Source organism: Lissotriton vulgaris, chromosome 5 (genome assembly GCF_964263255.1).
Source record: "Lissotriton vulgaris chromosome 5, aLisVul1.2, whole genome shotgun sequence".
Lineage (NCBI taxonomy): Eukaryota > Metazoa > Chordata > Amphibia > Caudata > Salamandridae > Lissotriton > Lissotriton vulgaris.
This window is the reverse complement of record NC_141693.1, coordinates 2,013,794,251-2,013,822,234: the sequence shown is the minus strand read 5'-3', so window position 1 is coordinate 2,013,822,234 and position 27,984 is coordinate 2,013,794,251. Positions and strand designations below refer to the sequence as shown.

Genomic DNA, 27,984 nt, shown 5'->3' with positions numbered 1-27,984 from the left:
CATCCTGATCAGGTTTTCGAAGGTCTGCAGGAAGCTAGTGGCCTGGATACTTCTCTTAAATGGGAACTCTCGTCTCCCAACGCAGGAGGTGACTTCTTATTACTCTGTGATAAGGAAGGCAGCGAATCTGCTGGAGTTGCCTCTTTCAACAGCAGAATTGAAATCTAATATATTGACAGAGGTGCTCCATTCACCTTCTTCTATCCCGGAGCCTTTGTTCCCTTTCAACAAGGCTTTGAATGAGCCCATCCTTGATGAGTGGCAGAAGCCGATGACTGCTCCTGCGGTGTCCAGGTCTGTGGCGAGGAGGTATAAGGTCGCTCCAGGGGATCCTGCTTTCCTGCTTTCCTGTCCACTCATCCATCTTCGGAAAGTTTGGTCATCCAGGCTCGTGCTCCTCGAAGAAGTCTGCAGGGTCATTCCCATATACACCTGCAGATAGGGAGTCTAAGCGCTTGGAGCAATCTGCGAAGAAGGTATTCTCTTCAGGCAGTATGGCTCTCAAATCAACAAATGCTACATGCCTTTTGGATAGCTTTATCCATGCCCTTATGGACTCTGCAAGGGAATTTTTCCCAAAACTACAGCAGGACGTTCAGGGTAATTTTTCAGAGGTTCTTGTGTATGTTCAAGCTGCTGCCTGTCAGGTCATACTGTCTGGTCTGGACACTGCTGATTCGGTTGCCAGGTCGATGTGCTTGGTTGCAGGGTGCGGGGTTCTCCCCTGATGTCCAAGCTACCCTTTTAAACCTGTCTTTCGACTTATCTCGCCTATTTGGGGCCAAAGCGGACTCGGCGCTGCAGCGCTTTAAAGACAGTAAAGCCACAGCAAGATCTTTGGGTCTTCAGTCTCAGTCCAGGGGCTTTGGATATCTCAAATTTCGTGGTTTTGGCAAGACCATATCCTTTCGTGCCAGGCAGCAGTCGAAACAGCGGGCAAACCACTTGTACAGATCATACAGGGGAAAGGGCAGAGGTCGTCTGCGGGGTAAAGCACAGCAGCAAGTCTCCTCCTCTTGTACCCCTCTAGCTGGTGAAGAAGGCAAGCTCTAGCTCCACCATCCTAGAGCATGGTTTTCCTGTGGGAGGACCGGTTTTCCATGTTATATAACATTGGAGGTCTGTTACTACAGATCCCTGGGTGTTGGAACATTGTAGAGAATGGGTACTCCCTACCCTTCCGGGAGTGTCTCCCTCCTTAGCCTCCCCATCAGGGTTTGTGATCAGAAGAGCACCTCCTGCTTCTCCAGTAGGGAGTTCTGTCTTTACTGCAAAAAGGTGTGATCAAGGTGGTTCCAGGCAAAGGGTCAGGGATGCTACTCGGTACTTCCTGATTCTCAAAAAGGACGGTCGATTGAGGCCGATCCTAGACCTCAGGGCCTTGAACTTTTCCCTGAAACAGGAGAAATTCAAGATGTTGACCCTGGCTCAGGTTCTTCTTGTGCTACAAAGGATGACTGGATGGTGTCGATCGATTTGCAGGATGCGTATTTTCTCATTCCCATCCTGAAGTCGCATCTGAAGTATCTTTGTTTTACATTGGGGTCTCAACACTACTAGTTTGCGGTCCTTTCGTTCTGTCTTACTTCCGCACCTCGGGTCTCCACACAGGGGATGGTAATGGTAGCAGCACATCTCAGAAGATTGGGGATCTTTGTTTTCCCCTATCTGGACAACTGGCTGCTCAAAGCGAAGTCGCCAGAGATGGTGTTGCATCATTTGCAAGTAACAACACAACTGTTGTTCAACTTGGGGTTTTCGATAAATGTACCCAAATCTCACCTGATGCCTTCTCAGCACAATTTGTTCATATGGGCAGTGCTGGACACTACTGTGAGTCGTGCCTTCCCGCCTCTGCAGAGGATTCAAGACATCCAGGCTATGATTCCACTTTTTCAGAATGGAGCGGCTGTTCCAGTTCTGAAGGTCTTGCGCTTGCTTGGTCTGTTCGCTTCCTGCATATTGTTGGTCAACCATGCACGCTGGTACACGAGGGCACTCTAGTGGTGCCTCCACAGGCCGTGGTCTCAACACAACGGAGTTCTCGAAGAGGTGGCCAGGATCTCCGGAGACACTGCAGCAGAGCTGTCATAGTGGAGTGTTCCAGACAACCTGTATCAAGGGAAGCTGTTTCAACCTTCTTCTCCGGTCGCCCCAGTGATAACGGATGCCTCCACTCTAGGGTGGGGTGCTCATCTGGGGGATTCTGAGGTCAAAGGCCTTACGGTCTCCCGAGGAAAGATTGTTTCAGATCAGTCTTCTGGAATTGCGGGCGATACGTTTTGCTCTCAGACTTACCACTACTACCGCACTGTGGTACATAAAAAAAACAGGGAGAAGTAGGGTCATATTTTCTTTGCAGAGAAGCTTTGCGACTCGACTTGACTTGACTTGACTTGACTTTTCACCTTGAAAAGAACAACGACCGCAACTCCACCACCCTGCTGGACAACCTCGCCAACCTCGGACTTAAACAACTGGTCACTTCCCCCACCCACATCGCAGGTCACACTCTCGACCCTATCTTCACCTCCAGCAATCATGTCTCCTTCAGCCACACCACGAATCTCCTTTGGACTGACCACAGCTGCGTTCACTTTACCTACAACAAGCCCAAACCCAACAACCACCCCCAACCAACTCTACAAAGAAACTGGAACAAAATCACCATTGACCAGATCTCCTCATCGCTTCTTCTAAACCCCCCAGCCCACTCCTCAAACCCTGACCAAGCCGCCACCAACCTCACCCTATGGCTATCCAACAGCGCCGACATCCTAGCACCACTGAAAAAACGACAAAGCAAACTTGGCAGCAAGAAGGCCTCATGGTTCAACGATGATCTTAAGAAATCCAAGAAACTCTGCCGCTCCCTTGAGAAGGCATGGAAAAAAGACCCAGCCACCAGCACCAAGGACGCCTTCAAAAACGCCACCCGCATACACCATCAACTGATCCGAAAGGCCAAGAAAACCGCCTTCAAGGAACGACTAGATAACAACGCCCACAACAGCAAGGAACTTTTCAACATCGTCAAGGAATTTACCAATCCCTCGGCCAACTCTAACGACATCACCCCCTCTCAAGCCCTCTGCGACTCCCTAGCCTCATTCTTCCACAACAAAATTGCAGACATCCACAACAGCTTCGACAACCAACCCGGAGACCAACCCACCCAACCATCTGCTGGACCTTCACCCCCCTCTAACATCCTTAATGACTGGAACACAATCTCCACTGAGGACACCATCCGCCTGATGAACTCCATCCACTCAGGATCCCCCACAGACCCATGCCCTCACCACATCTTCAACAAAGCAGACTCCATCATAGCACCGCACCTCCGAGACGTCATCAACTGCTCCTTCAAATCCGCCACCTTCCCGGAAAGCTGGAAACACGCTGAACTCTGCGCCCTTCTGAAAAAACCCACAGCGGACCCCACCGAACTCAAAGATTACCGCCCCATCTCGCTCCTTCCATTCCCGGCCAAAGTCATCGAGAAAGCTGTCAACAACCAGCTCGCCGTCTTCCTCGAAGCCAACAAATCCCTTGACTCCTCACAGTCCGGCTTCCGAGCAAAACACAGCACTGAGACCGCCCTCATCGCAGCAACAGACGACATTCGAACTCTACTGGACAATGGAGACACAGTCGCCCTCATCCTCCTCGACCTCTCCGCAGCCTTTGACACAGTCTGCCATAGCACCCTTCTACAGCGCCTCAGAAACATCGGCATCCAAGGAAAAGCACTAGAATGGATCACCTCGTTCCTCACCGGAAGAACCCAGAAAGTCCGCCTCCCACCATTCAAGTCAGAGGCCACTGAAGTCATCTGCGGCGTACCACAAGGATCTTCACTCAGCCCCACACTTTTCAACGTATACATGAGCCCCCTCGCGGCCATCGCCCGTCGACACAACCTCAACATCATCTCCTACGCGGATGACACTCAACTGATCCTATCACTCACCAATGACCCTAGCACCGCCAAAACTAACCTACACGAAGGAATGAAAGAAGTAGCCGAATGGATGAAACACAGCCGTCTGAAACTGAACTCTGATAAAACAGAAGTCTTCATCTTAGGTACCTCCCCCTCCGCATGGGACGACTCTTGGTGGCCAGAAGCCCTTGGAAAAGCACCCATCCCGACAGACCACGCACGGAACCTGGGCGTCATCCTGGATTCCTCACTTTCAATGATCAGACAAGTCAACGCCGTCTCCTCATCCTGCTTCAACATTCTTCGCATGCTCAAAAAAACATTTCGTTGAATCCCCACCGAAACTAGGAAAACGGTCACCCACGCTCTGATCACGAGCCGACTGGACTATGGAAACACCCTCTACGCCGGGACTACCACTAAACTCCAGAAAAAACTCCAACGAATCCAAAACGCCTCAGCCAGGCTCATATTAGACATCCCGCGTAAAGAACATATCTCTGGTCACCTGAAAAACCTCCACTGGCTTCCCGTCAATAAGAGGATCACTTTCCGGCTCCTAACCCACGCACACAAAGCACTCTACGAAATCGGACCAGAATGCCTCAACACACGACTGTCCTTCTACACCCCCTCCCGCCAGCTTCGATCTTCCAACCAAGCCCTTGCCACTGTACCTCGCATCAACAAGACCACCATGGGAGGTAGATCCTTCTCCTACCTTGCAGCTATAACCTGGAACGCACTTCCCACTTACCTTCGCCTTACCCAGAACCACCTAGCATTCAGAAAGCAACTTAAAACGTGGATATTTGACAAGTAACTCCCCACCCCTCCTTAAGCGCCTTGAGACCCTCTGGGTATGTAGTGCGCTATATAAATCCTTTGACTTGACTTGACTTGACTTGGTCCTGGGCTCAGGACCATCAGATTTGCATGATCACAAATCTGGACGGAGAACTGAATGTGCATGCCAATAATCTGTCTGCAGTTTTTGGCCGATCACGAGTGGCGTCTCCATCCAGAGGTGGTCTTTCACATTTTTTAGGATGTGGAGGTTTCCTCGGTTGGACCGGTTTGCCACTCCCTACAGCATGCACTGCCTGTCGTTCTGCAGTCTCCAGTATCCGATGCGGGGAGCGTTGGGGGACGTGTTGAAGTTAGATTGGGGCGTTTCCTCCCATAGCCTTGATTCCTAGAGTTCTGAGGAAGATTCCCCAAAACCAGCCCAAGTCATATTGATCGCTCCGGACTGGCCACGAAGGGTGTGGCACACAGACCTCCTTTACCTCTCATTACACCCTCCGGACCGTCTCCCTCTCAGGGCAGACCTCCTCCCGCAGTCGCTGAGGCAGGTTCCACACCACCACCGCCAGAGCCTGCACCTTAATGCCTGGAGATTGAATGGGGCAACCTGAGCTCTTTCTCTCTCCCACCGGATGTGGTGGATGTTATTTTATCGGCCAGGACACATTCCACCACATCTGTCTATTCTGGCAGGTGGGCCAAGTTTGTTTAAATGGTGTCGAGAGAGATCAATTCATCCTTTGCAGGCCCATTTGTCTGATATTCTGAGTTTGTCTCTTTCCCTAGCATGACAGACTGGTGCAGTAGCTTCTGTTAAGGGCTACTTGTCTGTCTTGTCGGCTTTTCTCTCTTTACCAGATCAACCCTCGTTGTTTAAATCTCTCATAGTTGAGATTCATTAAAGGTCTTGCACATAGGTTTCTTCCCACTCCTTTTATCATGCCTCAGTGGGATTTGAATTTGGTTCTCACTTTCTTGATAGGGTTTCCCTGTGAACCTTTACATAGCTGTCACCTAAGGCTCTAAGGGTTTAAGATGGTACCAGAGCTGCTTTCCTGCCTAAGGTGGTCACTCCTTTCCACATAGGGCACTCCATCACTTTACCCACTTTCTACCCTCCCCGTCATCCTTCTAAGGTGGAGGAGAGACTTCATCACCTTGACCCTAAGAGGGCTGTCACCTTCTACCTGGACCAAGGACTTCAGGCTGGACGACCAACTCTTCATCGGATATGCTGGCAAGATAAAGCTCCTGCTGAAGGTATTTGAGCTCATTCTACCAGAGCTAAGACGTCTTCTTCTGCTTTAGCTAGAGGTGTCCCTGTGGTAGAAATCTGTAAGCAGGAACTTGGGCCTCCCTCCACACTTTGGGGAAACACTATTGCTTAGATTCGGAATTGAGGAGGGACGGCCATTTTGCGCGTTCTGTGCTGCAGGATTGTTTGGTGCAGGTAGGCAGGCACCCTCCGCCAGGAGCGGGACTGCTCAGAGATTCAATTCAAAAGGTGAGGAATCCACAGATGTATTCATCAGAAGAAAAAGTTAGTTACCTTCAGTAACATTGTTTCTGGTGGATACAATATCTGCCTGTGGATTCCTCACTGATCCACCGCCTACAATCAATGTATATTTATGCGATTTATTGTTTAAATCATTTGATGCTTGACTCTAGGCAATGTCTATGATTAGTCTTTTCCGTTTTTGGCTATGTTTGTATACTGTGTATACTTGTGTAGTGTGTCGGTTACCCATTCGCCTCAAAGGCACAGGAAAAATGGGTGGAATTGACATCTGCACACGGACAAGGTCTTATCATGGCTTCGATGACGTCACGTGGAGTAGCGCGCGGAGCCATTCCGTTGTGACGTCCTCATCGACGTGGGAGAGCTGAAGAGAAACGTTTCTGTAAAATGCTGCGCATGGGGTAGTTCAAAAGGTGAGGAATCCACAAGCAGATACTGTATACACTAGAAAAAGCATTACCAAAGGTAAGTAAATACTTCATTCCTCTCATACCGACAGTAATCATCAAACTCTACAGGTTCAAGACCAGGATGATAATAATGGCACCAAAATGGCCTTATCAGTGGTGGCTCACTTCTCCACCCATCAGAACGACCACAAGAGAGATTGCTGTGCAGATAGGATCTCCTGTATAAGTTTATGGGACAGATACTTCACCCCAACCTTCCATCACCGAACTTGACAGCTTGGCTCCTGAACTCCTCCAGTATGGTAATTTAGCCTTCCAAAAGACTGCATGGGCATTTTAATAGCGGCTAAAAGTCCATCCACGAGAAAATCGTATGTCTTTAAGTGAAAAGGTTTTACTTATGGTGCGTTCAGACCAGACACAATCCAATCTTACATCAAGACGAAGCGGTTATCCCCTACCTTCTTCATTTGGCAAGGTGTGGTTTACAGTTTTCTTCTATTAAAGTGCATCTTGCGGCTAAAACAGCCTATGGAAATCTCCATCACTAACTTCTTTCGTTACAATACCTGTAATTAAAGACGTCTTAGAATGGCTTAAACAAGTATTCCCTTCGCTCAAGTCACCATCTCCTCCTTGAGAACTTAACTTTTTTCTCTCCCTTTTAATGGATCCCCCATTTGAACCCATTCATAAAACCTCTTTACAGCATCTTACATGGAAAGCGGCTTTCCGAGCCGCCATCACATCAGCACTTAGAGTGAGTGAAATTCATGCATTATGCTCTGTAGAACCATACACAGTTTTTCAGAGGTTCTTACCTATTTATTTTTATTTATTTATTTTATTAAGAAGCTTATAAAGCGCACGGCTACCCCCGTCGGGGGTGTCCCGGCACTACAGACTGCAAGCTAGAGAAAAAAGAGCTGCTTATGAGATGGTGAACAGCCAAGTTTTCAGTTTGCTTCGGAACACGGGCTCCGAGTCAATGAACCTAAGATCTAGTGGGAGGCTGTTCCAAAGTTTAGCTGTTACTACTCCGAACGCTCTACCCCCACTCCTGGCACGCCGGAATCTGGGTACCACCAGGAGGCGAAGGCTGTTCGATCTCAGAGATCTGACAGTTTGGGACAGTTTAAGTCTCTTTCTCAAACATCCAGGGCCTGACCTGTTAAGGGCACGGAAGGCAAGAATCAAAACTTTGAACTGGATGCGACAGGCAATGGGAAGCCAGTGCAGCTTCTTCCGGTATGGAGCCACCGAGTGGCGGAAAGGAATATTGCCAATCAGTCTCGCAGCGGCATTTTGAACTATTTGCAGACGTTCAATTTGGTACAGGGGGGCGCCCGCATAGAGACTGTTGGCATAATCTAAATGCGATGTAATCAGGGCATGAACAATGGTTTTGCGGGAGTCCAAAGGGAGGTAAGGGAAGATCTTCCTGATCATACGTAGTTTGCCGAAGCGGGCTGCTGTGACCTTGTTGATTTGAGCTTTGCAGGACAGGGCATTATCAAATTGAAAGCCCAAGTTTCGAGCTGTCTGGACTGGGACAGGAGGAGGATTCAGTACAGTTGGCCACCAGTGAATAGCAGGCAGCGCGGTTTTCTGATTAAAAAATAGAACCTCCGTTTTATCGGTATTCAGTTTAAGGTGGTTAGATGTCATCCAGGACCAGATATTGCTGAGGCAGTGGCGAAAATTGATGAAATTGGTGTCAGAGTGATCTCTAAATGAAAAAAAGCTGAGTATCATCAGCGTAGGAGATCACTCTGACCCCCCAAGATTCCACCACATTCGCCAGAGGCGCCAGATAGACATTAAAAAATAGAGGACTCAAAGCAGAGCCCTGAGGCACTCCGCAGAAGATAGGTTTACCCTCTGATTCAAAAGGTCGGAGAAAGACCTTCTGAGTCCGACCTGTAAGAAAAGATCTGATCCAATTGAGCACAGTACCTCCGATTCCCGACTGCCCCAGCCGGTCCAACAGTATCTCGTGAGATACTGTATCGAAAGCGGCGGATAGGTCGAGGAGGACCAACATGGCCTCCTCGCCCCTATCCACACACTCACGAATAGTCTACGATACCTCTAAGAGAGCGGTTTCGGTACTAAAGCCAGTTCTAAATCCAGACTGCGAGTCATGTAGCAATTGGTTGGATTCTAGATAGTCTGCCAATTGTTTCTGGGCAGCCTTTTCCAGGATTTTTGCTGGCTTTGGGAGGAGAGAAATCGGACGGTAGTTGCAGAATTGTGAGGGATCCGCATCCGTTTTCTTCAAAATCGGGACTAACATAGCCTGTTTCCATGCCATGGGGAATTGACCCGAACGTAACGAGGAATTCCAAATGGAGAGGAGAGGGCTGATCAGTACAGGGGCAAGCATGCCCAGCACCTTTGCAGGAGCCGGATCAAGCGGCGACCCCGATTTGCATTGGACAAGTAGATTCATGGCAGCATCAAAAGTGAGCTCTTTAAAAGAATTCAGCGAGGCTTTCTGAGTGTCCGGATCATCAGTCGGAGGGGAGGCCAAAACCGGATTGAATGAAGAAGTTAACTTAATGATTTTATCCTGGAAATAGTTCGATAGCCCATTGCAAAGTGCCTGACGTGGGGAACTCTGAAACATCAAGGCGGGAGGGTTTACGAAGTCCTTCACAATTTTAAAAAGAACTTTAGTGGAGTTTTCTGCATTCTTAATTTGCTGGGTATAAAAATCTCTCATGGTGGTCCGTTTTAATTTTTGAAATTTGTTCAGGGCAGTCTTGTAAATCACTTTAGACTCGGAATCCTATGTCTGCCGCCATTTGCGTTCCAATTGTTTACATCGGCTCTTTTCCTCTCGCAAGGCGGGGGAGAACCAGGGTGCAGAGGGCCTAGATCTAGTGGAAGTGATAGGTTTCAATGGGGAAATGTCGTCAATAGCAGCTAAAAGAGCGGAATTGTATTTCGCCACTTCCTCATTAAGGTCCTTAGAGAGAGGATCAAAGTGAAAAAAGAAGCGAGGATCAACGGCATCACATGTGACTTTATGCCATTTTCTCCCTATTTCCCCATTAAGAGTAGAGGGGATGTGTAGCGACCTAGTAGACCTAAAGCACATTCCACTAGGGGGAAGCATGCAACTGCAGCTCTTCTTAGAAAAAATCCAATTTCACAAATATGTAAAGCGCTACATGGAGATTTGTACATACCTTTACTACACATTGTTGTCTAGATCCAGACGCTAAAGCAGATGCTCAAGTAGGACAGGCTTCTTTGCGGAACCTTTTCGGATGATTGTTAGAGCCATTTGTTTCATTTCATGTCCACATTTTGTAGGTTGGGCTTGCTATTCTATTCAGGGCTGATGACTAATGATGAGGATCTCCTAGAAGAGTAGAAAAGGATGCTTACCTGTAATCCTAGTTTCTTCCAGGAGAATCCTCATCAAACTCATAAGAAACTCTCTCACTTCCCCAGACAGAAACTATTACAGCTATCAACTGTTACATTAAGGAGGATTCCTAATCGCCGTAAAAATGACCTTCCCTGTCACCTTTGAGGGATGATGGGATACTGGGGGTACTGTGAGATTCTTAATAATAATAAAAATAATAATAATGAAATTTATGGAGAGCATAGCTACTTCAATGAAGTGTCCCCACACCTAAAGGCATAGTGCCAGTTTTCTCTACTGTTCTTTGAAAGGCAGCCTATTGACTAACATTGTATCATATTCTCTTTCCTATTCCTGTAAAAAAAAAGGTTTGTGAAATAATTTCTATAGTTATTTTTTATTAATGACATATTTCTATGTAATTGGATTGTTTTTAAAATTCAATATAATCTGGCCATTTTTAGCCTTTCTTTAGGCTACAGCAATATGAAAGTAAGATACTGTACAAAGTTTATAATATACATATAAATCATTTTTAAGACTGCTGGGAATTCCCCACACGGGGACAGAACTATTCAGTCCTTATGACTTTTATGAGGATTTCCCTGGAAGAGAACTAGGATTATACATAAGCAACTTTTCCTTATTCGTTCAAGTGGGCGCAAATACAGCTTTAGTTCTTGTTATTTGAGAAGCCGGAGGTGCCAGTAGTGAGAACGATGAACACTAAAGAGCTAAAGCACAATAATGAGGAAAACCGGTCTCAGGTAGAATAATCATCTGCAAATACACCTGCTTCCGCTGAGCACGTGCTTTGTAAATAAATGAACCGTTGCTTGCGGTCTGCAGTGGAGATGTGAAAGGGAGCACAACCACCAAAGTCAGTTAATCCGCATCCAGAGGCAAGCATGATCACTTAATAGTTGGCAAAGTATAAAAAAGTACCACTATTGGGGAACAACGAAATAATTTATCTTTGGATATAATCTGTTGGTGGTGCCTTATGCTACGTTGAAGGGTCTTGTTTCATTTGTTAGTTTTTATTTTACTGAACCTATTTATTCAAGCATCAAACCCTAGGGACTGTGGATAACTAAGGTGTCGAAATAAATCTGCATTAGCGCGGCATAGCCGTACTAACGGAACTTCTAGGGCATATTTGTGTTAGCCCCATGCTGAAAGCCATGAAGCAGCTCGTTCACCCCCGAATACAAGGGTCAGTGTGGTATAGAGGGGATATTGTTATTTTCGATCATTTGGGGCCAGATGTACGACGCGCAAAATAGCGCTTTGCAAAATGCTAGTTGTTTGCAACTTGAAATTAGCGAGGCGCTATTATGCAAGTACAACAGTGTTATTACACTGTTTTGCTATTCCCAATGGAGTCTCAAATAGAGAGGCTCATGAATATAAATTAGCTTCGCGCAATTTGTGACCCCATTGGGACACCCTCCCAGGTATGGTGGCCTACTGGGCTCAGCAGACCACCATGTCTGGGACTGCTTTTAAATAAAGCAGTTTCTTTTCCAATGCAGCCCGTTTTCCTTAAAGGAAAAAGGGATTCATTTAAAAAAGAAACGTTTTCGTTTCATTTTTTAAAGACAGGCAGTGGCAGCGAAGGGGTTAAGTATGCCAGCGGGGACCTCAATGATTTTCTTTTATTGTAGACAGCCATTTGGTATTTTTATTTTAGGAGAGAAAAGAAGCCTTAAACTATGGTGTGCCATCAGCCAGTGCCAGGTGTATCTAATAGATCTTCCTGGGTCTGGTATCTCCTGTGGTCCTTCAGTGCGACTGCATTGGTGTGAGTGGTGATGTGTCCTCTTTCTTCACTGCCGAATGTGGCAGATTTGCAGAGCTGTGGTCCCAGTAGTAGGCAGATCCTCCTTGTTTAATGAAGTAGTAAAGTTCAAAGTCTGGGGCTGACAGTCCACTCTTGTCATAGGGGAGGGTAAGAATATTCCATCATTCGTATCCTGGGCTGAGAAGTTTGATCATAAAATATTTTATCAATTTAAATACTAATCTAGTGGGAACAATTGGGATAATGGGTAATAAATTCCCCATTTTAGGGAGAACTATCATCATTATCTCCGCAATCCCCTGAGTCAGAGATAGTGGGAGTGTAAGCCATCTATCAACCTTATTTTTAAGTAACGTTAGTGCTACCCTAAAATTATCCTGCTTTGTTACAGCAATGTCCCTGAGAGTTTTTATTCCCAAATATTGAACAGAATCTTCTGTCCATTGTAGAGGAAACTCAGGAGTGCACCATCCCATGTTATGTGGGAGACAAAATACTGTTGATTTGTTCCAATTATTATTTAATCCGGAACCCCCTCCCCCCAACCCTTCATACATAATTAGTCAAAAGTTTGTCAGTGGGTCTCCAGCAGATATAAGGATATCATCCTCACCTGTAGATATTATTATCAGTTTCTTCCGAGAGAATCTCAACTCTTTGTGTAGTATTCTTGTAATACACCAGCCTTTGGCTCCGATCTTTATGCATTTAGCAGTGATGACAAAGGGCACCTTAGTCTTATCCCAATCTGTATGGTAGATACTCCTCCATTAACCCTGATCCTAGCTGAGGGTGCTGTGTAGAGTAATGATATCCACGTAAATCATGTGTCTCATAATTTACCTACCTAGCACTGTCTTCATGTGAGTCTATTCTACTGAATGAACCCTTTTTGGCATCTAGAAAGACAGCCGCTTCCCTCTGCCCTGGTCTCCGCTGTGAGACCATACCAAAGAAATTACATAGATTGATTGTTGTAGATATATATGCTGGGAATAAAACTAGATTGCTTCGGAGGATAAGCCTCAGCATACAAGTAAGAGGTTGACTAGTTTTTGGCCAATATTTTTTTTCCATATTTAAGACATACAGCTCTTCTCTGAAAGTGGACAGGAGCTATCTCCAGTGAAGAGGTTCTTCAAATCTATCTGGGATAATGGTTCCAGTATTTCTTTATATCCTTTGTCGAAGTTTTCTGTCAAGACATCTGCACTAAGGACTTAACCATTCAGCATTTGATTTATTGCGTTTCTACAGAGAAATGATCCATAAGCACCTCTCTCTCGCTGTTTAGCAATCAAGCCATTGTCAGTCTATCAAACAAAAATATATATATTGTCTATTGAGGTCATGCCTTGTGATTCTTAAAGCTTTTTTTAGTATCCTCTAAAACCTTCCACTCTGCTTGGAGTGTCCCATACTTTCAACCTTTTGGTTTTCTATATATTTGTAAAGTTTCCAGGTGCCCATTTGTGTTTTCGTATCCTGGTAAGACGACCATCCCTGCGTTCTCCTTCTCCATAGTGTTGGGCAATCACATGTTGCCCAGGTACTTGATCTCTCTTCCGACTGCTTTGAATTCTTTTATTTTCAAGTGAATATCATTTGGTAATTTGACATCGCCAGACGATGCATGAGTAGCTTCTAATCTATCTATTCATATTCCGTCCTACTCAAACTGCCCTGCATCGATTTTAGTACGCTAAATTATCGTATATTGTACCCTGGGACTCCACCGAGCTCTTGTTGTTTTGGAATTCTTCTGTGATAGCATTGCCTCTTTCGGTTTCACACACTATGTCCAGAAGTGCTTTGGAGAGGAATCTCCATGCACACTGTCTGTCAGTATTTCCATTTGTAAATGCACAGGGGCAGGATCTAAATATGTGCGGGCTGGGTGTTCTTTAGTCCATGTAATTTCATCTCTAGTGAGAAGTAGGTAGTCTATGATGCAGTGCATGTCATGTACTATGTAATAGTATGTGTCTTCCTGCGTCTTCATATGTCCTTCAGGAATCTTGACTCATGATGTAATCAATGTGATCGGTTGTGGCAACAGTCTCCTAAGGGTTTCTTGAGTCTTGTCCAAGTTCATGTTTAGACTACGGTTAAAATCTGTGGGTCAAGGTCTCTGTATTTCTGGAATATGTCTGTATAAAACTGCAGATATTAGATGTTGGGGCCACGTACATTCATGCATGTTACGGCCACTCCCATTTCACAAAGTAGTTTGACATATTTGTGGTTTGGGTCCTTTATAGGTCTGAAAATCCTCATAGGAAATGCTCTTTTTATCCATATCAACACTTCACTATCATGTCTCTGTATGAGGTGCACATGCAAAGACCTCCCAACATGCATGTGCAAGTCTTTCCATTTTGTAGTGTGTGATGTGTTTCTTCTTTAGAGGTGTTTTCTGATGGATATTTCTTAGGAAGATTCGTCACATTCTGAATATGTTCAGATACCAGACGGGATTCTGAGAATTTTTTCAGCAATACCATCGCTCGGCAGTCGTGGCGTTGTGCGGTTCCACATAGACTCCGTCCTGGAAATGATGAAGGAATCGCAAAAAATTGCCAACCCTGTGCGCTGACATTAATTTCGTTCTTTTCACGCCTTCCGACGCAGATCAAGAGCGCTTGACCTCACTCTTTTGTCTTGGTGTTAAAACTTCCTCTGCGAAATTTCAACAATGTGCAAGGGAGAGGTCATCCTAAAAAATACAAAGGGTTTAAACCATGTAGGGATTGTTACAAGAAAATGTCTGTGACTGTCAAACGGTAGGTCTCCGGTGACTCAGGTCCTTGCACGACTCCCAGTCTTGAGGGAACAGTTCCTGGATGAATCTGAAGGCGGTCCGAAAACGCAAAGCCAAACTCTACGCCATGGAACATCTTTGGAAATCAAGGAAAGATCACTCCCAGTCGAAGTCAAAGGCGCAGACCCACTCCTGTTCTTGTGGTCTTTTCCACTCCAAGTTTTCAGGTAAATCTAAATCCAAAAAGTAGCATAAAAACTCTAGGCAGGTCTCTGCCGTGTCGCGCCTCTCGTTCTGAGAAGTTGTGTGGACACCCAGGTGCCATTTGGTCTCTGTCAGTGAATTGTGCTGAGAAACTGATCACCCAATTCATTCTGAGTTTCCGGTGCCATCAGCGATTCTGCGACATTTTGAAGCCTTAAAGGAAGCCATGTAACACATTTTCATCACCTTGCCAGTTCTCTCTAGTGCATCTTCGGACCCTACAGAGCTGAGGAGATCTCTGGTCAGATTAACACAGGGGGATCCGAACCGGATTCCATCTATGCCTCTCCACCCCACAGCGTGGCCCTGCCCAACTCCATGGCCGACACCTGTCCCGGCTCCAGTTCCGGTGCCACAAGCCATTCTGGTTAAATCCCCCACACCCCCACGTCAACACCGGCCCCAACAACTCTGGTAGAGGAAACCATAGTGATATCAGACTCTGACCTGAATCCAACATTACCATAGCTGAGGTTGCATACACCCCCAACTGACAGCGCAACCCCCCTCAGGCTCTTGCCATTCCCCAGATTGGCAGTCTGCTCAGCATCTCTTTGGCTTGGATTATGGCCTCAATGGCAATCAGGATGATATGGATGAACATCACCTTCAGAATGACATCACTCTTTATATGAAACTTCAGGAGGTCAGTGGGCTAGATACTTCATCATACATCCGGTTTATATTTCCTCCTAGCCCCTTTACTGACCGGCCTCGAAAAATCTACTCGCCCACTCGCAATGGCGAGTCCGATTTGATCAGGTTAAACCATTTTCTACACCTACCGGTCCGTTCTGGCCAGTGAACATAATCTGGAAAGAAGCAGGTGTTCTGTTCATTCAGGAAGTGAATGAGCACTAAAGATGCCTTTAAGTTTTGTTTCATCTTGACACATTTGCGGTCTGTTCAAGGAAAGAGGTCAAGGGCCAGTTTGTCTTTTTACTGATTGCTGCTTAAATAATGGAGTTTATTTTTCTTTCTTTTACTACAGTCGGAGGTATTTGATAATCGTGAAGCAAAAGGCTGGAAGGTGTTAGTTTTTTTCTAACCCATAACATTTCAATAGCTTGTAAATGAATAGTACAAATATTTCAAAATATATCCGGAATTACGAAAGCACATTTTTGTAATTGAGAAGTGTGATCCAAACAAACTTTTAAAAAAGAGCAAAACAAATCAGGACACTTAACTTGGTGATGTGAAAATGACAAATATTTACAGAAACTACTTTTCCAAAAATGTTTGTTTGTAGGCTTTATAGTTTTTTCAGTAAAACCGCATGTCAGTGGGACATTTTGTGGCCATTTCAATGTACAATCTGCTGATTGCAAATGATCGTGTGCTACCACTTAATGCTTGAGTTATGCATTTATTAAAAGTGATTGGTTTTAAACATGATTTGAGAAACATGCCTGCCCTGCCCTGATGACAATGCGGTTTGGGAACTAAGAGGCAAGTCGAGGATCATGTGCATCCTATATGTGGCTAGATGAGTATTATATATGGAGCAAAGGTTTAGTCCATTAAATCAAACAAACCTGTTTTTAGGGCTCGCCTGCTGATGCGCTTCTGCGCATCGCTGGCGAAGCTCTAATGTGGCTTATCCAGTGTTTAACGACCACTGGCGATTCCACTGGCGATTTCTTGAAGTGCATGTGCTTTTTAGGTCATTGCGCAAGCGCAAGCCCTAAAAAGCGCGTGCACAATGCCACCAGCCGCCTGCCTGCCTGCCTCGCATTACCACATCAAAGGCAGCCCGCCCCCCTCCCACAGCTTCTCTAATTATTCACTGCCAGCCGGCCGGCCGTACTTTACATCACGCCTGTTAGACCTGTTACTTCACATAACGAGTGCGGCTGAAATCCACATGCACGGACACTAAACATATTTGTATTACAAATAAATCGATCACAGTGAATAGTGAATCAAGGCTTCCAAAAATATCAGCAACGCTTCTATACAGATAATGCATGGATAAGTTACATTATTTCGCATTTGAGGAGGATCACAATTATTTTTTATACTCATCAGCATTCTTTTGATTGGATTCTTCAGGATTGCAGGGTGCAGTACCTTATGTGGCTAATACAGGTCTAGAGAAACACCTAGCAACAGCCTGTAGTACCACACCCTATCCCCGCTTTGTGGATTTTCTTTTATTGCTTTCGCTACGGCTTGAAGTCTGCCACTCCCTTGAGTCCAGCACAGTAGGACGGTTAGAAAACTATACAACCACTCTTTTCAGAATTTTCCGTTTTTTGCTGTAGCATGCATTTTCTAAATGATCCCCCCCACTGCAAAAAATAAACAAGCTCCACCGAGGCAACCACATACACAGCTCCACCGAGGCACCTACCACACAGCTCCACTGATGCACCCACCACACAGCTCCACCTATGCACCCACCACACAGCTCCACCGAGGCACCCCCACACAGCTCTACAGATGCACCCACCACACAGCTCCACCTACACAGCTCCACCGATGCACACAGCTCCACCGATGCACCCAGCACACAGCTCCACCGATGCACCAACCGCACAGCTCCACCGATGCACCAACCACACAGCTCCACCGATGCACCAACCACACAGCTCCACACATGCAGCCACCACACAGCTCCACCGACACAGCTCCCCGATGCACCCACCGATGCACCCACCACACAGCTCCACCGATGCACCCACCACACAGCTCCACCTATGCACCAACCGCACAGCTCCACCGATGCACCAACCACACAGCTCCACCGATGCACCAACCACACAGCTCCACACATGCAGCCACCACACAGCTCCACCGACACAGCTCCCCGATGCACCCACCGATGCACCCACCACACAGCTCCACCGATGCACCCACCACACAGCTCCACCGATGCACCAACCGCACAGCTCCACCGATGCACCAACCACACAGCTCCACCGATGCACCAACCACACAGCTCCACACATGTAGCCACCACACAGCTCCACCGACACAGCTCCCCGATGCACCCACCAATGCACCCACCACACAGCTCCACCGATGCACCCACCACACAGCTCCACCGACACAGCTCCCCGATGCACCCACCAATGCACCCACCACACAGCTCCACCGATGCACCCACCACACAGCTCCACCTGCACAGCTCCACCGATGCACCCACCACACAGCTCCACCGATGCACCCACCACACAGCTCCACCGATGCACCCACCACACAGCTCCACCGATGCACCCACCACACAACTCCACCGATGCACCCACCACACAGCTCCACCGATGCAGCCACAGATGCAGCCACCACACAGCTGCACCAATGCACACAGCTCCACCAATGCACCCACCACACAGCTCCACCGATGCACCCACCACACAGCTCCACCTACACAGCTCCACCGATGCACCCACCACACAGCTCCACCGAGGCACCCACCACACAGCTCCACCGAGGCACCCACCACACAGCTCCACCGAGGCACCCACCACACAGCTACACTGATGCACCCACCACACAGCTCCACCGATGCACCCACCACACAGCTCCACCGATGCAGCCACCACACAGCTCCACCGACATAGCTCCACCGATGCACCCAGGTCCACCGATGCACCCACCACACAGCTCCACCGATGCACCCACCACACAGCTCCACCGATACACCCACCACACAGCTCCACCTACACAGCTCCACCGATGCAACCAGCTCCACCAATGCACCCACCACACAGCTCCACCGATGCACCCACCACACAGCTCCACCTACACAGCTCCACCGATGCACCCACCACACAGCTCCACCGAGGCACCCACCACACAGCTCCACCGAGGCACCCACCACACAGCTCCACCGAGGCACCCACCACACAGCTCCACCGATGCACCCACCACACCGCTCCACCGATGCACCCACCACACAGCTCCACCGATACAGCCACCACACAGCTCCACCGACATAGCTCCACCGATGCACCCAGCTCCACCGATGCAACCACCACACAGCACCAACTGCACAGCTCCACCGATGCACCCACCACATAGCTCCATTGATGCACCCACCACACAGCTCCACACATGCAGCCACCACACAGCTCCACCTACACATCTCCACCTACACAGCTCCACCTACACAGCTCCACCGATGCACCCACCACACAGCTCCACCGATGCACCCACCTACACAGCTCCACCGATGCACCCACCACACAGGTCCACCGATGCACCCACCACACAGCTCCACCGATGCACCCACCACACAGCTACACCGATGCACCCACCACACAGCTCCACCGATGCACCCACCACACAGCTCCACAGATGCACCCACCATACAGCTCCACTGAGGCACCCACCATACAGCTCCACCGAGGCACCCACCACACAGCTCCACCGAGGCACCCACTACACAGCTCCACCGATGCAGCCACCACACAGCTCCACCGATGCACCCAGCTCCACCAATGCACCCACCACACAGCTCCACCGATGCACCTACCACACAGCTCCACCTACACAGCTCCATTGATGCACCCACCACACAGCTACACTGATGCACCCACCACACAGCTCCACCGATGCACCCACCACACAGCTCCACCGATGCACCCACCACACAGCTCCACCGATGCACCCACCACACAGCTCCACAGATGCACCCACCACACAGCTCCACAGATGCACCCACCACACAGCTCCACAGATGCACCCACCACACAGCTCCACAGATGCACCCACCACACAGCTCCACCGATGCACCCACCACACAGCTCCACCGATGCACCCAGCTCCACCAATGCACCAACCACACAGCTCCACCTATGCACCCACTACACAGCTCCACCGATGCACCCACCACACAGCTCCACCGATGCACCCAGCTCCACCAATGCATCCACCACACAGCTCTGCCGAGGCACCCACCACACAGCTCCACAGATGCACCCACCACACAGCTCCACAGATGCACCCACCACACAGCTCCACCGATGCACCCACCACACAGCTCCACAGATGCACCCACCACACAGCTCCACCAATGCACCCACCACACAGCTCCACCGATGCACCCACTACACAGCTCCACCGATGCACCCACCACACAGCTCCACCGATGCAGCCACCATACAGCTCCACCAAGGCACCCACCACACAGCTCCACCGATGCACCCACCACACAGCTCCACCGATGCACCCACCAAACAGCTCCACCGATGCACCCACCAAACAGCTCCACCGATGCACCCACCACACAGCTCCACCGATGCAGCCACAGATGCAGCCACCACACAGCTCCACCGAGGCACCCCCACACAGCTCTACAGATGCACCCACCACACAGCTCCACCTACACAGCTCCACCTATGCACCCACTACACAGCTCCACCGATGCACCCACCACACAGCTCCACCGATGCACCCAGCTCCACCAATGCACCCACCACACAGCTCTGCCGAGGCACCCACCACACAGCTCCACCAAACGACCCACCACACAGCTCCACCGATGCACCCCCACACAGCTCTACAGATGCACCAACCACACAGCTCCACCTACACAGCTCCACCTATGCACCCACTACACAGCTCCACCGATGCACCCACCACACAGCTCCACCGATGCACCCAGCTCCACCAATGCACCCACCACACAGCTCTGCCAAGGCACCCACCACACAGCTCCACCAAACGACCCACCACACAGCTCCACCGATGCACCCAGCTCCACCAATGCACCCACCACACAGCGCAACCACAGCATCACTCAGCGCAACCACAGCATCACTCAGCGCAACCACAGCATCACTCTGCGCAACCACAGCATCACTCTGCGCAACCACAGCATCACTCTGCGCAACCACAGCATCACTCAGCGCAACCACAGCATCACTCAGCGCAACCACAGCATCACTCAGCCCAACCACAGCATCACTCAGCCCAACCACAGCATCACTCAGCCCAACCACAGCATCACTCAGCCCAACCCCAGTATCACTCAGCCCAACCCCAGTATCACTCAGCCCAACCACAGCATCACTCAGCCCAACCACAGCATCACTCAGCCCAACCACAGCATCACTCAGCCCAACCACAGCATCACTCAGCCCAACCACAGCATCACTGGTTCAAATGTGTTCTTTCAATGTTTCAAGCTGTTTTCAAGCTTTCATGCTTTATTACAAATCACAAAAAGATGTTAATATTTCACTTCTGTTCTTGGATTTTCGTCACAATATAAAACACTGAACATAATCTTGACAAAAGTTATTTACAAAAGTTTAAGCTATTGCCATTACAAATTAAATAACGTATTTAAGTATTAATTATTTAAACAAATTAAAAGCCATTGTTATTTGTAATATCAATACATCTAAGTCACGTAAATACAAAACATGTTGCATTACAAATGCTATAGGTGTTTGCGAAAGTTATAACTATTGGCATTGTAAATGACAAAGCTATTAATTTAGCTAGTTTAAAAAATAACACATAAATAAAAAAAATTCATTTATAAGACCAATAGCGCAAACTTTCCTAATGCGAGCCCTATTGCATTTCCAATGCTTGTTTTGTACAGCAGACATGCTGAACTTTCATATTTGAAGGTGCTCTCATATGTGATAATGAAGAAAATGTCTCTGCGAATTAAAATATTTGCCCAGGATCAGATCAGTTGAAACTAGTTTATCGGTCAAAAGCATTACAATGAGGTTGGGTAGATTATTGAAGTCACTAGACCTACAGGTCTAGTGACATTTTATGATAGTTTGAGGCCTGTTCTTTCACAGCGGTCATTCGAGGTGCTGCAGAAGTCCTTGATCTTCAATGGCTCACAGACGTCCTGTAGCCTGGTCAGACTTCTTCAAAACCACTCTTTCCGCTCAGTGAATTATCAATAGACACATCCCTCTTCTTGCCCACGGTAAATAGGCAAGGAGCCAAAAGACTCACCCCAGGAGCCCCAGTCTTCCTGGACCAACATCCTATGCTGGAAAGCTTGGTGGTCCAAGTGCCCACCAGCAGCCTTTACCCAAATGCATTTCCGTGTACACCACCAGAAAGGGAGTCTAAACCTATGGAAGGTTTTCAGAAATTAATGTTCTTCTGTGCCAGCCTAGCCTTTTTTTTTGCAGTTTTAGATAGTGCAAACTTGACCCGAAGGTATCAGAGTGCTTTACATAAGCACCAGGTGCATTAGATGGATTAAAGAGTTGAGGAATCTGCGGTTAGAACAAGTTACTTACCTTCAGTATTGCTCTTTGTGATGGATACTTTACTAACTGCAAATTCCTCATCACCTGCCCAACTCCCTGTTGTGTGGAGTGGCCTTTTGGTTGCTTACTAAAGTTCTGAGTTAGCTGGTCCTCAGATGTCACTCACTCTCCACTTGAGGACGTGGAATGTTTGAAAGTGAAAGCTAGTTTAAGCCCGCAGGCTTACACTAGCTTTCAAGACAGTGTGGAGGAGATAAATTAATTGATGGCGCCATCTGTCGGCACGGAAGCCGTTGGAGACCTTTCTGGATCCAGTCTGGCACCTGGGAGGATTTAAGAGATGAAGAATCTGCAATATCCAGCAAAAAGAGCTTTACTAAAGATAAATAACACACTCAATTCCCCTTCAATAGAACAGTGCACCTGCCAACCAGCTTCTCATATTGTTTGTATGCAAAATGTCACCACAGTGGCTACTAATATCATGTCACCAGATGGATTGCCCCCTCAAAACCTACTGCTGTGCTGTGCATATTGCGACATGTCCGCCCATCCAGTTTCTGAGTTCACTCTAGTATAGCTAAGGTGGCATTCTGCAGACATCTACTAATCACACATGTCTGCCAGCTACATGGGCTGCTTCATTCAAGTTCTGCAGACAGTACTCTTTCTCCCACATTATAGGTACATTTTCTTTCTAGCCGGTTTTCTTTGGCGTAATGCTACCTTCTTCTTTTCCCTGTTTCATACTCATTTGCTCTAAGATCTACTCACAAAGTTGAGAATGAAAAAGACCCTTTATGTACAAGTAGCCTACCGTTCCCTCTAGTGTGAGTCTGTTACTCTTACTCTGTATACCCTTTCCCCGTGCGGAGGCCCTCTCTCCAACACCTATCCCATTGCCCTTAAACACAAAGTGATTGGTTCTTGTGCAGAGATAGGGTCGGGTGTTCTATATGAGGCATGCATGTGTGAATGGCACAATTATGCTATGCAAATTTATCTATGCTCATGGTAGTAATGGGTTAGATAAATGAACAAAGAGTGATTGTCATAATAAAGGAAACGTTATTTCTAATGCTTGGGTTCAAGTTCTGTTTTGTACTTAAAAAGTCCTGGTAATTTTGGCTAAAACATACCTCTGCTACTTCTAAGCCGTTAAACATGTCCATGGTCTTTGCATGATCCTGGTTTTTGCTTTACCTGACTGGCACACTTGATATACCCATGCTTGGCAATACTTGTCGACACGCCCGCTCATTGTCTGAAGAACTCCTCTCACCTTTATCTTCCAGGTGGCCATTACATTGCCTACTGTCAGAATGTAATTAATGGGCAGTGGTACGAATTTGATGACCAGTATGTCACAGAGGTGCACGAGACTGTAGTGCAGAATGCAGAGGCATACGTTCTTTTCTACAGGTAAGCAGATTCAATGTTCACTGGTGGTCCACAAACTAGTTTAAGGTCTTAGGGTGTGAGGTCTGCTACTTGCTTGTTTGTTTATTTATTTATTTCTTGTCTGGAGCCTGTGTTTAACCATTTGGTATAGATTGAGTGTCTCCATCTTCTTTCAATCTTTGAAGTCGGTGAAATAAGTACAGTGAACTTCGGTCACATATTTTATTTGGTACAAACATGCTTTTATCATAGAACAAGATGTTTGCAAAATGGATGGTCAAGTTATGGGTTTTATGTACAGGTATTTGTAGAGTGCAATCCTAGCTAGAGAGAAACCTTGCCATGGACAGGGCAGGTACCTTGAGTTATGATTAAAGATCATTTACTGTGAAGCAGGATCTTTTTGGGTGGTTAACCCTTCGTACGGCATTTCATTTTTCTCTGAAGTGGCAGATCTTCAGCTCTTTTCTGAATTATAAACTACTTTTGATAGTTATGATGGTGGTGGGGATTTTGTTCCAGATCCTGGGGTCATAGCTGGCGAGGGTCTGTCTTCTGGTGGTTTTCTGTCTTTTTTTGTTTGTTTTCTGTCTGGCAATGTCCCTATTTTTGGTGTGACCCTCATTGCCAGCTGGAGATGGGCTAAGCCAGTTTCATTTTGAAGAGCCAGGCTTGAATGTTTGGTTGTCTGTTAGGTTGGGGAATTGTAGAAATTTTGTCTGTCGGTCGAGATTCAGGTAGATACTTGGCATTCAATTCTGAATTAAACTGAGGCTGAATTAAACTGAGGCTAGTTCTATTTCTTCAAAGAAGTTGCATTGAATTTTCAACACATCACCAGTAATGCACAATCCACTTCTGTATATGGGCACTGTGCACTGTTATTGATATTTAACAAATTCGAATGACAGCAAGAAGACCCTCTACCCTCGTTCCCCTCCATAGGTTTGGCCCATGCCACCCAACGTTTACAATAAAGCTTGTGCCCACATTTCTGTGTAATTATTGTAGATGCATATGTGGACTTGATCCTTCTCTCCCTACCCTTTAATCTCACCATTTATTCTGTCACCTCTTTTAAAAGCCAGTCATCTCTGTTGAGCCAGTGCTTAGAGAGTCCTAGGGTAGGGAAATGATAGGTTTTGCATTTTCAAATAGTTCATTTACGTCTCTCGTTTTGCGCCTCATATGTAAGCATCTTAATGGCCATAATTGATCAGTCTCCTACACCAGTCATGCTCGGATTGTGAGTGAGGAGCTGGTCACTACGCTCCTTCTTAAGTTTGGTACTAGGATGGAATGCCAAATAAATTATACATTCACCCCCAGTCAAAAGTACTGGTTTAAATCCATTTTTCTTCTGGTCTCTACGCCACCCCAGTTTGGACCCAGCTATATGCAAATCAGTCTTGACCCTGTGCCTCATGGGAACAGTCCAGCCCGAACTGCCAAGCCAGGTCCTCCCTGGACCGAAAACAAGCATCCAAGGACCGGTTTCTTGGTATTACCCTTCATCAGCCAGGCTAGCTTGAATCCAATGGCAAAGTGAGCAAGGGACCCACGTCTGGGCATACACATCCTACTTAGGGCGAAAAGTGATACGCAAAAATATGATGGACGAAATGCTGAATAAATCATACATCCACCCCCAGTCAAAAGATCTGGGTTAAATCCATTGTTCTTCTGCTCACTCCGCCAACCCAGTTTGGTCCCAGAGCTGGCACAGAAAAATAAAAGGATATTAATACAATAATATCATTTTATATTTCTGTGACAGGCTCTGGCTGACCGGGGCCGGGCCATGACAGGCAGGCATGGTGGGCACTTAGAAGTGCGCATGTTAGTTTGGCCGGCTGTCTTAGTCCTGCCAAATAGACATGTGCACTTCTATTTCTACAACTCTGCTGTGTACACAGCTGGGTTGGAGAAAAGCAGAAGGCTCCCAGGCAGATCAGGCCGCTCAGACCAATCCTGGCGCTGCTCTGATAGCATGAGAGCGGCGACTGGATTGGGTGGGGAGCCTATGCCTTCTCAGAGATTGCCGGGAGTGAAGCAATGAGGCAGCCATTGGCATCGGGACAGCAAGAGGTAAGTTTTTGTTTCTATATTATTTTTACCCTAAATCATCCACCCACCCCCTTTCGTGGTGCGGCAGCCACCACTGGAAATGTCACCTCCCAAAACAATGGATTTTAAATCCTGTAAATACTGTGGCAAGCAGATATCTGTGACAGACCCTTATCAGGTTTGCTCTAATGCCTGCTTTGAGAGCGCATCAATGAACCCAAAGGCCATATGGGACCGCATGATGAAACTCTGTCACTGAACCTTGCTCTGCCCCCTCCCCCCCCAGTAAATCGCCGAACACCAGTGACATGCCATGGATGACCCAACAGGTTTGTCACCTGAGAGCTTAGTGGTGCAGGCTTCTACCAGTCAGATAAACCAAAAATACTTTTCTAACTACTTCCCCCGATAGGGAGTCCAAAGGAGTGGAGCCTTTTGGGAAAAAGATTTTCATCTACTAGCTTGACCTTCAAGTCTGACAATGCCAGTTCCCTGCTAGGCCAGTATTCCCGCGCTCTTTGGGATTCAGTGGCTGAAGGCCCTTCCATGTGTCCCGGAGACCTCCGATCGGCCCTCACCTATTTTTGACAGGCTTACTACATCGGTTTCCTCCCTCTTTTCTCTTGCCATGCCACAGTGGAACTTCAACGTGGTCCTGAAGTACTTGATGTTGACTCTTTTTAAATCACTTTACGTCTGTTACTGTGGCGTCTCACCCTCAAGATAGTGTTCCTCTTTGCCATAATATCAGTGCGACAGTTCAGTGAGCTTCAAGCTCTCTGTGTTATCCGCCAAACACCACCTTCTTCCCAGACAAACTGGTCCTGTGGACGCTGGCATCCTTCCTTCCATAAACTTTGACGTCATCAAACCATTACCATACCAGCGTTTTAAGCTTGGCTTCACCTCCTAAGGAGTATTTAGAGACTCCTTCGCTTGAACTCCAAAAGAGCACTGAGCTTTTACATCGATCATGCCAGAGAACACTGGGTGGATGACGATCTCTTTGTGAGGATTGCTGGAGTGAAAAACATGCTTAAGGTCATACAGAAAAGGACCATTTCTCTCTGGATAGTGCTCTTCATGAAGATCTGCTATGCATTGACCAAGTAGCAGCCTCCCGGAGGACTGCATGCTCATTCCACCAGGGCCAAAGATGCTACCACTGTGTTGGCACACAGAGTCCCTGTCCTGGACATCTTCCAGGCAGCTCTGTGGGCGTCACTCCACAAGTTTAGGAAGTGCTACTGTCTGGGAAGCCGGTTTCACTGAGCAGTACATTTCGCTTGCTCGCTCACTCCTAAAAGGCCTTTCTGGTTTGGGTGCATTCACAGACCCACCCTCATATAAGTACTGCTGTGACCTCTATTTAAAAGGTGAGGAATCTGCCGTTATGGGTCTCCTATCAGAAGACTAAGTTACTTACCTTCAATAATGCTCTTTTTCGAAGAGATTCTGTCTAACCATAGATTCCTCACCAACCTTCCCATCCTCCCTGTTCTTGGATTTGGACTCTATCCATTAATAATATCCCAAGTCTAGGAATCTGCACACTGGTCACAACCAATTTGCTCTTGGGCCTCTGCATCTGGGGGGCGCCGACAGCTTCAAAAACAACTGGCGACCATGCAGGGGAGTGACTCCTGTATAGGCTTCACACATCCTTTCTGTGGCAGTACAGCATCTGTGCGGAGACGCATGGCTCCATCTACCAGCATGCCGAGGTACTCCTGCAAAATGCTTCTGGATTCAGTCTGACACCTGGCGACTTTTCAAAAGCTGAGGAACCTTCAGATAGATAGGCTATCTACCACAAAGAGTGGTACAGTAGGTAAGTAACATGATCTTCCGGTCTCTCTCAAAATGAAGTCTTTTTTTGTAATCTTCAAATGTCTCAGCTTTGTCCTGGCAAAAAAACCCTCTCTGTTTGGCAGTATCCCTCTGTCCTTTGAAATAATGACTCGATTTAAATCTGTATTTTCTGCCTACAGATTCCCTACCTGTTGAATACTCTCAGGTGTGACACTGGATTCTCAAACTTTCATAGCTCTCCAGCACTGGGAGAGCATACTAGCTCCATCTCCTCATCGTAAGCAATGCCACGTTGACATCACTAAAGCGATAAACAGCACATCCCGGTGCTCCAGCATCCGTTTCCTTTTCCCACTGTCCTTGATGTTGCTCCAGAGCTCTTTCTCCTTCTAGCTTCTTTGTGAGTTTGTCCAAATTTAGAGTACAGTGCTTGGAATGTCTACACCTTGAAAGTCTGTTATCAAACCCTGTAGGCATTGTAATAAATATAAGCCCATTTTGGACTCTATTGTAGTGTGACTCTGCTATTTGGCGCTGCGGTACAACTCCACGTCGCACTACAAGAGTGCCTCATAAACCCTAAAGCCATTAAGGAATATGAGGCCAAGCTTATCA

General features: G+C 47.3%; 1 protein-coding gene across 1 annotated transcript in view; it reads left to right on the top strand.

Moving 5' to 3' along the window:
* The window catches only part of USP20 (ubiquitin specific peptidase 20), a 556,910-nt gene that overhangs the window by 466,014 nt on the left and 62,912 nt on the right, over positions 1-27,984 (top strand). Inside the window, exon 18 of the mRNA XM_086924837.1 lies at positions 23,385-23,511. Coding sequence (XP_086780963.1) covers positions 23,385-23,511 — 127 coding nt within the window. The remainder of the gene's footprint in view (positions 1-23,384; positions 23,512-27,984) is intronic.